This window comes from Diuraphis noxia, unplaced genomic scaffold (genome assembly GCF_037042655.1).
Source record: "Diuraphis noxia isolate RWA-SAM2 unplaced genomic scaffold, SU_Dnox_SAM2 contig0004, whole genome shotgun sequence".
Lineage (NCBI taxonomy): Eukaryota > Metazoa > Arthropoda > Insecta > Hemiptera > Aphididae > Diuraphis > Diuraphis noxia.
The window spans coordinates 44,919,158-44,932,355 of record NW_028301714.1 but is presented as its reverse complement, the minus strand read 5'-3'; the positions used below and the strand labels follow the sequence as shown (position 1 = coordinate 44,932,355).

The window sequence follows — 13,198 nt, the reverse complement described above, 5'->3', positions numbered from 1 at the left end:
GCTCCTAGCTCCTTCGGGTGTCCCCCAAGGGAGCCATCTGTCGCCAATATTGTTTTCATTATTTATAAATAACCTCAGTCATGTGCTAAAAAATTGTAAATTTCTTTGTTTTGCTGATGACATCAAGTTATATCTCCACATAACCACGCCAGACGACTGCAAAAAACTTCAATCCGGTCTGGGTAGGTTCTCAAATTAGGATAGGTTCAACTCTTTAGGTCTATCACTCAATATCGATAAATTCAAAACTATGACCTTCACTAGATCCCGTTCTCCCTTAATATCCCCATACTTTATCAACAATACTACTGTTACTCGTGTTATGGATTGTGTCATGGATCTTGGCTTCAAACTTAGCAGTAATCTCGACCCAACTGCTCACATTGAGTACATATGTTGTAAAGCTTTGAAAACTCTCGGTCTTGTCATGTGAATAATTAAGGACTTTCGGCTTGAATCGTCATTAAAAACGCTTTTCTGTGCGCTTGTGCGTCCCATTTTAGAATATGGGACTTTAGTATGGGACCCTCATACTGCTGATAATGCAAAACAAATTGAGCGTGTTCAGCGCCGGTTCCTACGCAAAGCTAGTCTGATACTTAAAATACCTTGTGCACCACATAACTATAGACCAATTGCCATTCATCTAAGTATGGCCTCCTTGGCCGAACGTCACCATATTGCAGGTATGAAATTCCTTGCAGGTCTTTTAAATAATAGTATAGATTCTCCAGTCTTTTTGTCTAAAATATCATTTAAAGTTCCATCTCACCCATCCCGCTCAAAGGCTCTCTTCTATGTCCCACACAACACCACCAACTATATGGCTAATGGGCCTTTAAGACGCCTAATGGCACTTGCCAATGCAGACCCTCACTTCGACGATTTGCTTAATTATTAATGTATTCTATAATATTGTATGGTTCTAAAGGTTTAATTTTAATATTTGCTTAATTATTTGTAATGTATATAATATATATATATATATAAGATTAATGTATTCTCTACTATAACTGTTATCACTTATATGTAAAATATGTAATATTAATGTCAAAAAGGGCCAAGCCCGTTTAACTAATAAAAATAAAAAAATAAAATAAAATAAAATAAATGGAATATGGATATTTTTTTCTAACTAGTATTAATATAATGTAATATATAAATAATTAGGTAATTAAATTACAAATTAGATAACAAACCTCGCGCTTGGTGAAAAAAAAGTATGAGAAAAATCGTAGCCTCCCAATTTTTTCATTGGATTTCCGCCTATTATGTAAAATATTATACAAACAAATTTATACTATAAAAAATTATTATGTGTTATACTTCTTGTTTTTAAGAATATAATATATGAAATGAAACTACAAAATTGTTATGTTTATAAGAAGTTTGGGGGAGGGGAGGCTTGGTGGGCTTTTTTTGGGGGAGCTAATCTCCCTCCCCCCCGATTTTCACCAATGTAGACATAAATTAGATTTCACATTTTTATTTTTCAACAATTGATACTCTTCGTCGAGGGACATCAACGGTTGTGTAATTATTATTTTCAACCAACATGTCCCGGGAGACGACGTCAAAACCGTTTTTCCAAGACGATTTACAACGCAGAATTGTGCTGGGAATTGTCGTACAAAGATCCATTTACTCAGATATCTTAACATGTCTTGTATTTGACAGCGATCAATTATAATGCGAGTCAAAATTTATTCTAAGCAGAAGTAATTGAATAATATTACAAATTTTAAGTCTGCTGGGAAAATGTGTCATATTATATAATATAAATATAATTATGTTGTTTAAAATTGTATTTTGGTAACCAGATATATTGATATTCGTCATTTTCTAGAAAATAAATTGGCGGTTTAAACATTGAATAACTTTACTATTACTTACCATTTGTGTTTAATTTTCAATATACAGATATGTGAATATCTTCACGTCTTCTTTAAGTACCTAATTTAGAAACCTTAGAATACATACCTATCATTAACTGAACATAATTAAATATAATTTTTAATAATAATATTTTGTCAATTTATAATTCTTTATAAATTATTGTATATAAGTGCTTTACAGAATATATTATATGATCATAATCCCATATAAATACTTGCGATGGGTTAGAAATGTTTATTACATTTTAAGTCGTATTACGTCAGTTTATAAATGTTTCTGCCATGTTGTGACTTTGAACTATAGTTATATTATATTATCATTGTTTGTGTTTCAGATAAAGTTAAAGTTATATTTTATATTAAACCATTTAATAATATATCACGTTGTATTATTATTGTAGCCTTATACTCTTATATTATATATAACAACTAAATTTTAGTTAAATAATGGTATTTTAAATTACAAATCATATTTTAGCATTATGTCAACTTACTGTCAAGTAAAATATATCATTATACATATATATTGCCACGCATAACACCTTTATTGTAGTTTAATTTTTCATAGTCAATTATTTTTCATTCTTAATTAGAATATCTAATACCTATAAAATATTCATAAATTTAAAAAAACGATTAACAATTTAATATAATATATATTTTTATTATTCCTTATAACTCCTATGTAATATAATTGATTGTTAACTTGTTAACAGAATTTTTTATAATGGTAACTTTTTTTCTTATGACCCACTTTTTATTTGTTATGTAATACTTCATTATATTATATACAATTAAAAAAAAAAAAAAAACAGGGGAAAATATACCAGCTTGCTCCTCTCGACGTGTCGACGATGCATATAGCGTATTGACATACACATTTAACTGTGGGTAAATAATAAGATGATATTATTTTATAATAATATGTTGATGTGTAACTTCATGTTAAGATGATAATATGGTATTACGTAAATAAACATACGTCTCTCCTTAATTTTAAATTACGATAACAGTATAATTAAATTTAAACATAGCTACAATATATTTAAACATTTTATGCAATTATTTATTTTATAAAAATTTTACCATTTTATATTATATTTAAATTAAAACTAATTCAACATCAAGTTTTGTTTAAAATACTAATATGCTATTTTTATGTCGCTCAAGTTTCCGCGGATTTAAATTCAACTTTAAAAAAACGTGTTTTACATTCATGAATTTGTGATTCGTTTGTCAACACATTTACTGAATAATCAAAGTAATAATTCAAATGTTCTTATTATTTTCATTATACATCTCGACCACGGTCATCTCGGTCATTATAGCCACGGTTTTCTGATTAAATAGTTTTGAATCAAATATTTTTAATTTATCTGGTTTTGTTTGAGATAGTAATAATAAATACTATCTTTTATGGTTTTGGTATATTTATTTTCTTCCATGCCACTCAGGGGTTTTTTTTATGTAAATAGGGTTTTCAGTTTAAATTTGAGTACGATAATAGACGGACAACAAATTTTTGAAATTGTTAGTGTATTACGATAAAATACTACAATATTATTAATCTTTCATTGAATTTTCTTGAAATTTCGTTCTACACAAATTATTTAAGAACAAATTTTTAGTGTATTTCACTCAAGTACTCCGACGAACTGTTTAGATCTATAAAATATAAATGATTTATCAATGTAATAACTTAAGCAAATCTTTCACAGATCTTACTCGATAACGAAACACTTGACTTACTAAGCAGCAGACTTATTTTTTTGTTTATGTACCTATTAGAGTAATTTCGTAAAAATTTGAACTTCAACTGTCTTTAAAAATAATTTATTGTTTGACGTATTTTTAATATTTTATTTTAAAAAAAGTTAAAAACTTCAAATGTCTATAAATTGTACAAAAGAGCCAACAAATTTTTAAAGTTAAATTACGTCTAGAAAATTCTAACTCAAAATAGGTAAATATACATAAAAATATTAATATTTAAGTGTCAAATGACAACAAAATAATAAAATTAATTTTGTTTAAGTGTTGTGTAAAAATGTCTGTTAAAAGTGTTTTTTTTAAGATAACATCTAGTACCTACCAAAAATTCATTTTGCTACCAGATTATATCCAAAATTCTATAAGTTAAAATCAAATTATAATGATAAAATGCTCGGTTGTATTGATTTAAATTGTAGCACACCACCTACACGGTAATCATTTTACTTGAAACGTTATTATTTTCGTTGTAACAAATATGTCGTCGTTGTTTGGACGTATGGTAATTTTAACGAGAAACCATAGCAAAGCGACGCATACTAAAAATAATTTTGTGAGTAATCTAATATTCAGACGAGACAAGTTGACATTCTCGGGTTGACCATCGTATCCCTAGAGACGTATGACATTTTAGGGTAGGTACCTATCTCATTCGATTCCCAAGCTCTAACAAATCCTAATTCGATTAAAGGCATGGATTTTGATGGCATTTGAACGGAAACGAGAAAACTCCAAACAAACGATGGTTTCACATAAATACATAATAAAACAATTTACCTAATAAGTTATAATATAATGTTATAAGGTTGAAAACACTTTGTTGTATGTAATACAATTGCGTGCAAATATTTACTATTTTGATTTCGGATGGGAATTTAAATGTGAATTATACAATATTAAAATACTTGAAATACCTACTTGCGATTTGACCTATATAACTTTGTTGACGAGTTATTACTATGTATAATGTTTTACCTACGGTATTAAAATAATTAATAATTATAATATAACGATTATAATATAACGCATAACAGACTTTTTGATACTGGTGGTTTGGGCATCAACTTTTGAGGCGTCGATGCTAAATCATAAATTTCGTGATGTAAATGGTTTTTTTTTAAAAATAATATTTATTTATTTAGGTGCCTCTAATGTGAGGCGCCTTCATTCATTCACTGTCCCTTTTAAATCTTATGTTAAACCTTTTACTTATTATATCCCCTTGTACAGATTGTAAATATTCATTTAAATAAACGTCTTTAAAAAAAAAATATATAGGTATATATATATTTATTTGTAAACAGCAATAATATATATTACATAAATGTTTACTTAAAATAATGGTTACTAAACCTTGTTAAAGCTAATGCTTGTATTGCTGTACGCTGTATTGTTATACAGTAATATAGGTACCTAATATTATTAAATAATTTATAGGTTTATACTTATGGACTAAAATATTACACGTTAACTAACGCAAGAAAAAAATAGAAAATCAATGGGTAGAAAAAATAAATAAACAGAAACTATGGGCTTATGGGCATAAATATATATTACGTGACCGGCGTACGGGGTCGGGTGCAATAAAACAACAAAACACGGTGGTGGTTGATTTTCGAGTGTAGGTACGGTATCCGTGTATATAATAATAATATAAAGCCGCAGAAGGACGCGAAAATCCCCACAGAAAATGAACAAGGTTTAACGAAGAATCACATAAATCAAACGTCCTTTATACGTTTGTACATCAGTATATGTATATATGTATAATATATCATATATATAGTATGTAAAATAACCTTTGTAGCCGGTTTACGTGGACTACTGCTGTCATCTACCACCACCAGTCACCACCGACGACGTACCCTCAAAAACGACAACACCGATAATATTATTAATATATTAGGTAGACATTGTGTTATAATATAACAGTCAAGTCGGTCATACTGTGTCGTGCTGGTAGGTATATTGGAGCGACTACCACAACGGATGCGTACTGGATACCAACCTATTATTTCGATACGTGATTCCTACAACCGCTCGTACTGCGTATAGGAACGTCCCTTTTGCCAAAAAGGGTATCTAAACTTTATTATTGTTTACCCCATTCAAATAAAATAAAACCCTCTACGACGTTTTTATTGGTTTTCTGAAAAGACCACAAGGTTGCACGTATATAATATTATTTGAAATATAATAATATATTCTACTCTTCACGACGGGTTTATTATAGTTTTACAATATTACTTAATATTATTTAATAGGTACACTGCAGCTGTAAATATGAAACGGTAATTTAACAAAGTGTCAGAGATAATCAGCATACAAAGCAACTACAACATCATATTAAATAGTAAGTACTCAAATTAACTGTAATGAAAATTAGTATTTATACAAATAATACAAGAAAATCGCTCAGCACTCGGTCGAGTGTCATTGAGTCTAGGAATGAGCGTAATGTCACTTATGCATTATATAAGCATTTCGATTATTTTAGGAGAGCTGAATAAATGTTTACCAATCAGACCAGTGGGCCCCCCACACCTCTTTATTATATCTGCAACAGACTAACAATTTGTATGCAACTTTTAATTGATAAATAATCAATATTAATCAGATTTGTTCCTATGGTGGATGTAGTTAGGTTAGGAGTTGTCAACCTCAATCACAAATTTTTAAGATTTTGACGAATATTATTATAATTAGAACTTATAATACTTAATAATGTGCCTTTAGATTTTTTATTATTTACAAACAATTATAACTTATAAGATCATCGTATATTATTGCATTACATTTTCAAGTTTTTTGTCCAAGCATATAAAAATATTATCAACACTTAATAAAAAAATGTATGCTTATAAATAGCTTAATATTATTTTAAGTATAATGTACCTATGTTGAAAATTCCATTGTTTAAAAATTAATATTTCAATTAATATATGACATTATTTATAAGCATCTTGGATTTATATTTATTGTTTTTAAATAAACCGTAAATCAGCGGTTGTACATAACCAAACAAATAAAAAAGGTCAAGTGCCTTTTATTAGAGCAAGAGTGTATTCAAAATATTTTTAATTTGTATCAAGCCTGGCAAATGCTTTTATAAATATCTGGTAAGAAATTTAAGTCTATAATTGTTCATTTTAAATTTTATGAAAAACACAGAATCGATTTTATCGTATACTGTTTTTTATGTAAAATTTCCTGTTTTTATTTTTTTTTCTGATCTTTTTTTGCTGGTTATTTTGAAAATATTTTAAATATATATTTATATAATTATTTATTTATAATTTTAAGCGAAATAATATATTTATTTTAGTGAAACAGGTATGACAATAACTAAGTAACGGATGTTGTTTCGCAGACTAACTATTAACTTTCTTCAATAGCGAAATAATGAATATTGCTCAGCGACCGAAAGTGGCCAATATTTAAAGAGTTTTCTGTATATGTATCGCTCCTCTCAGATCTAAAAAAAAAGTCTGATGAGATAAAGCAACTAGAGTTTTCCACTCGTGTTACTTATGTAATATGACAGCATGTTATATAATATAAGTATATATTTTGATTTAAGATTTTAGATCAATACAACAAGTAAGAAGGTGTAATGACGAAGATAGTTACATTTTAAACCCATGCATCTACTGAAGTTTTTGTAAAATGTAGCAATTTAATATTAATTTATTTTTACAACGTTTGTTTTTCTTGTTTTTGTTTCGGATATTATTACTTTGTATATTATATTTATCTAGCAGGTATTTGGATGTAAATAAAATAATAAATTATTTTGTTTGATTTTGTAGGAAAAATCAACAATGACAAATTTATTTACAACTCTGATTAAAATATTTAAAAATTTAATATACACAATAGAAAAAAAAAAACAATTACAAATATAAATATATTTTAATCATGATGATTTAGTAAACATAATATTTAAACTATATAATAATATATTTTGTTTAAACCACAAGTGTCAGTTGCGATTTATTTTTTTCATTAAAACTGTCAAAGACAATACCGCCAATACCGCCAACGCCGACGATTACTGGTTTAGGACGACGACGCGCAGTACACGGAAAATTCTGTTATTATTTCACTAACTAACTAAATTCGTTGGATTTTAAGTTACTTAGTTATTTTACGTCCATTACGAATGGTTTAAAAATAAATTCGTATTACAGTGTTTGATCGATGTCATTCGACCGTCACTCTTCATCACAGCCATTGCTCTAAATATTATAATATTTGTATTTGCCACGGACGAAATATTATGATATAGTTTGTTCATCTGCACTGGCATCTAGTCAAACCGACCACAGCGTCCATCACCATCGTCGCCATCGGTATCATTTTGTCGACAACCGGACGTGCTTCCGACCACCGCGGACGACTGATGACATGATTTGGGACAGTTGCAGCATGGTGTGCCTGGCTTGATCGACGACGTGGGTCCGTCTTCTTTCTTGTGTTTAACTCGTCTATTCTGAAACCAAATTTTCACTTGCTTCTCAGACAACCGAAGACAGTTGGCGATTTCTATGCGCCTCAATCGCGACAAATACATGTTGCTGGAGAATTCTCGTTCCAACTCCAACAGCTGGTTACTGGTGAACGCTGTTCGGATCCTTTTCGAACTACCGGAATCTGTGTCACTCTCACCATTTTCTCGTAGTGAGTCTTCAGCCACAGCACAATCTGTACGAAAAAAAAAATACAAAAACGTAAGATGCCATTTTTTAAGTATCTTGGTCACATTACACAATAGACCAAAATTAATGGACTATTATCATATATGGTCGCATGTACAACTACAGATAAATCTTAAAATTTAACCACCGTGATAAAGTATAGGTATATTATATTCTTCATAATATTTAACATTGAGTAAGTAAAGATTTCGTTTACAAAATCTAAAACAATTATGTAATTTTTAAAATATATTTTTAAGCATTCTAAAAGAAATATTTGTTTTAAATGCTGACTGGAATTAATTGAAAAAAAAATAAAAGTATATAATTAAATTTAAATAATGAGTAATGGAGACAAGGACAAACTGAAAGAAGGTTATGGGTGAGTGACACCCACCCTCTCTGCAACATTATTTAACTTTTAGTTGTCAGCTCGACATTTGAAAATTCAGTAATTTTTAAAACTATATCCCCTCTACGCCACTGATTTTTTTAAAATTTTACTTTGAAAGAGAAAAAGTATTATTTCGTAGAATATTTAAAATATATTACTTTTATGCTAATTGGAAAGAAATAAGTTTTTATAATCTACATTCTTTAGTTACTAGTAAATAATAATTGATATAAAGTACGCAAAGTAAAATCAAGAAGTCTTTCTACGAACATTTTAAATAGGTAATATCGTTATAAAAACTAATATTATTAGATATCTTATAAACAATTTAAACAATATTTAAATTATTTCCAAACCTATGTCATAACATCATGCACAGACGACTAAACAACTAATATTATGTAACAAATGCATGACAAACGAATTTGATTGTAAAATTATTTTTTAAATTTGAAATTTATATCTACATTTTACCTTTTTTACAATAATACAATTAATCAGAAAGGTACAAAAAATGAGTCTAAAAATAAATTGGGCGTTTTCAATTTTGAATATAATACTGTTTCTATAATGGTACTTAATTGATAGACGATGAAATTGATGATGAAATTTAAAAATAATAACCATTCTTTCCGTTTTTAGTAAATACGCATTTATTATATTATAAAACTTACCCGGATCGTAAGCCATCGTTTCATTTACGGCTCTCTTTTTCGCCGTAGTTTTAGTATGGTGTGGTTTGTTCCTCTGGCTCGTCTTGGTGGCTACAACGGGGACGGGTTTTACGACGGCCGATGAACCCTGTTTCTGGTGTTGGTGATTGTGGTGTGGCTGTTGGTGGTCCTTGCCGAATGCAACCCCGCCACCTACACCACTACTACCACCAATCGGATAACCGAAATATCGTGGATTAGTAGCCGATGGAAACGTAACGGGCGTTGATGATTGGTATCCGTAGACAGCGGCTGCCGCTGCAGTTCTGTTCAAGAACTGAATGTACTCGTTGAGTTGTGGGTGATAAGATACGGAGGCCGCGGATACGGTGGCTGCAGCGGCGGCAGCAGCCACGGCGGCAGTGGTGGAGGGACGTTTGACGCTGCCTATGAGGGTGTCGATCAGAAATGACCGGGACATAGTCTTTTTGGTCGAGGTCATCGTCACGGGCCAACGAGGGCCGTCCATATCGTTTGGCGGTGGAAACGACTTGGAATTATTAGCAACCCGATCACACGCACGTGACACAACGTCGAGACTTTTATAAACGAAAAAGATGGCAATATAATTAAATTATATTGATATAGTTCAATACACAAACTTTAACACAGACATGATAATACGATCTGCAGTTCTAATAGTAACTACGAGATAAATGTATACGAGTTTTACGCACGAACACGACGACAACCAGCGTTGAGGTCTTCGGCAGCGGGGTTGTTAGGAGACTGACTGTCTACCAGAGATCTGCGTCGCACCAACCCCACTGACCGGCACCGAGGGCCGTCCCCACCACCAAACCGTGATCCATTTAGCAAGCACCGCCTACTCATGTCTTGTATGGAACGACCCTTTTTTTCAGCCCTCAAGGGGGTTTCGAGTGCAGCGTTTCTCTCAGTGGGTGCGTATCGCCTCTGCCATTGTACACAATGGTGTGTTTGTTGACTGTTTTTAAAAACTCATCTCGCTAATTGTCCGTCAGTATACAAATATATATCTGTACAATAACCGAAAATCAATCCACTCGACCAACCCCCACCCTCCTTCCCAATACAAATGTTATAGACCGAATTTCCTCACGATCAAACATCACACCAGTCCCAATTTTATTAATAATGTCCCGATTACTTTATTCGCAACCACTCCGTGTTCTTCTACCACCCTGTGTGTTTCATTATTGTAATCCATGATGCACCAGACGTGGAAACGTCATGCTTTGCTGTCAACTAATCGTGATTCGTGACAAACGACAGTAAGATATTTATTCTGTTCTGTATATAGGTACGTGAACCAAAAATCTATTAGATTACATTTGTATACTCGTAGTAAAGACTTTACGCATTTTATACGTAAGTTACTTCACGTGGTTATTACCGAAAGCATGAACACGGATGATTGTAGACTCTCTCTATTTTATTCACCTACAAACTCTTCTGATGGTAAACTCTCCCGGATATATTTCTATAAAATCCAACAGGTACATGTGTTTTATTAACTCTTACGAGTCTATTTCGGTACTACCTGAATAGCATATGCATATATGCATAAAATCTCCCAACTCTGTAATTGTATCATTTTAATTAAATGCTTATAATAATATGAATATACATTTTTTTTAAATATAATATACATTTGAATTTAATTTAATTTAATTAAAAGCCAACTACATCAACAATAGTACCTGAAGAGTAAATGATAATAATAATAATAATAATAATGTAAATTAATTTACGATAATGTGACCCATTCATTTAAAAAAAAAAATATATAAATTTATCTTTTTTTTGCTAGTCTATAATTTTGGGCGATTGTAAACTCTCCCTATAGTAAACTCTCCAGGGTCTACTCCAGTACTAGCTGACGGAAACGTGTAAGCTCTCCCGGGTTTATTCCTGTACCACCTGATAGAAACACGTAAACTTTCCCGGGTCTAGTAAAAATTATAAAATAAATTTTATATAGATTTAAGTTGCGTTTAAAAATAGTCAATCATATATTATAATAACAATAATAATAATGACAATATAAATTAATGTCTTTAGCTCCTATGAGCTATAATATTATAGTCAAAATACAATAAAAAATAAAATATCAAAAAATTTGATATACATATTTTAAGTTTCTTTTAAAAATAGTCAATAATAATAATAATAATAATAATAATAATAATAATAATAATATAAGTTACACATACGAAATATACGTAAAAATGTTAAAATTATTGTTTTTGATAATAAGAACATACAGATTTAAAAAAAGTTAGGGAATCTATTTTTTTTTTCTAAAAAAAATGTTTCAACATTTAAAACAACTCGGGAGAGTTTACATACTTCCTACAGGTAACTATCAAGTTAACCGGGAGAGTTTACACATTTACTTCGGGTAAACATAATATTAACCCGGGAGAGTTTACTATTTTTAAAAATCGGGCGAGTTTACTATAAAATCGAGAGAGTTTATCACCGCCCATAATTTTAAAACAACACGGGATAGTTTACACATTTCTTTCAGGTAAACATAATGTTGACCCAGGAGAGTTTATCATCAGCGATCGTGAAAGTTAACCATCACTCCAGTGTACACTATTATATTATTCTTAGATAGTTAGGTCGTATCTTAAGATTAATCATATTCTACCTACACCCTACACCATAATACATGATACAATTTTTTTTTTATTATTGATAATCAGGCTTATCAATATATTCCACTTAAATTTTTTGGAGTATTTAGATTTAGTAGTTGATTAGTTATAGCTTTAAAAGTACTTAAAGTTTAGATGAGCCAAGAAGAGTAGTACTAATTAAGTACTCCGCAAAATGTTATTCCACTATTCGTCGGCACATCAATCTTTAAATTACTATAAGGCTATATCAAATTAATTTCTATATCAATAGTTCAAAAATCCGAGTTTATATGTCAATTAAAATTAATATTTTCAAATAAAATAAGAGTTTTTGAAATAATTAGTGTAGACACTTAAATGATAAGTATAATATATTTATAGTGTATTATATCGTATATCTCTATCTATATATGATGTTTTTATTTAACATATTTATATTGAATGTCATTTTATCCTCGGAGTTATTAAATTTAGCACTATGGATGTCATAAACAATAAATGTAATTTAATGTAATAAATATTAAAATAAAATTTCAATGAGAAAATTATATTTTTACTTTGTACGACATCAGTGACAGCACCCATCTTATAATGATATTATTTAACTATTTTAATACTTAACTGACGTTTCATTAATTTGATCTGGTTTTCTTTGGATTTTAAAATTAATTAAAACTATAGAGTGCATTTTTAATTTTTAATGAACAAAACATAAAAAAATATGGTAAAATTATACTTAAAAACTGAATCATTTATCTAAGTAGATAGCATAATATTTAGTTATAAAAAAAAAAAATTTTACAGTGCGATATATTATGATAGTGAGTAATACACTATTGGATATTATACATTTTGTTTCGTAATTTTATATAGTTGGTGTTGCCATCAATAAAAATATTTATATTTCTTTCTTTATTTATCTATTTATTTATTTGCCCACAATAGACCTAAACACTTCTAGACCATTTTTAATAAAAGTTGTATCAATAGATGATAGAATGTGAAACCCATAGTTACAGGAAACAGCCAACCTAAGAAGAGATGAATCAAAAACGTGTTTTCAGACTGGAAGATAATTGTATTATAACAAAAGTTGACTTTT

At 29.7% G+C, this 13,198-nt stretch overlaps 2 protein-coding genes across 2 annotated transcripts; one reads left to right on the top strand and one right to left on the bottom strand.

Annotated features, from left to right (window-relative positions):
* The first annotated feature begins 250 nt into the window (after nucleotides 1-250).
* On the top strand, nucleotides 251-901 carry LOC149056110 (uncharacterized). Its single transcript, XM_089227015.1, has 2 exons — nucleotides 251-419; nucleotides 504-901. Exons 1-2 carry the CDS (start codon nucleotides 251-253, stop codon nucleotides 899-901), a joined length of 567 nt encoding a protein of 188 aa, XP_089083141.1.
* Nucleotides 902-7,453: 6,552 nt separating this feature from the next.
* Nucleotides 7,454-10,219, bottom strand: LOC107163145 (uncharacterized). Its single transcript, XM_015510400.2, has 2 exons — nucleotides 9,431-10,219; nucleotides 7,454-8,369 (listed from the first exon to the last, which is right to left on the bottom strand). Exons 1-2 carry the CDS (start codon nucleotides 9,936-9,938, stop codon nucleotides 7,975-7,977), a joined length of 903 nt encoding a protein of 300 aa, XP_015365886.2. The 5' UTR covers nucleotides 9,939-10,219; the 3' UTR covers nucleotides 7,454-7,974.
* Between the last annotated feature and the right edge of the window lie 2,979 nt (nucleotides 10,220-13,198).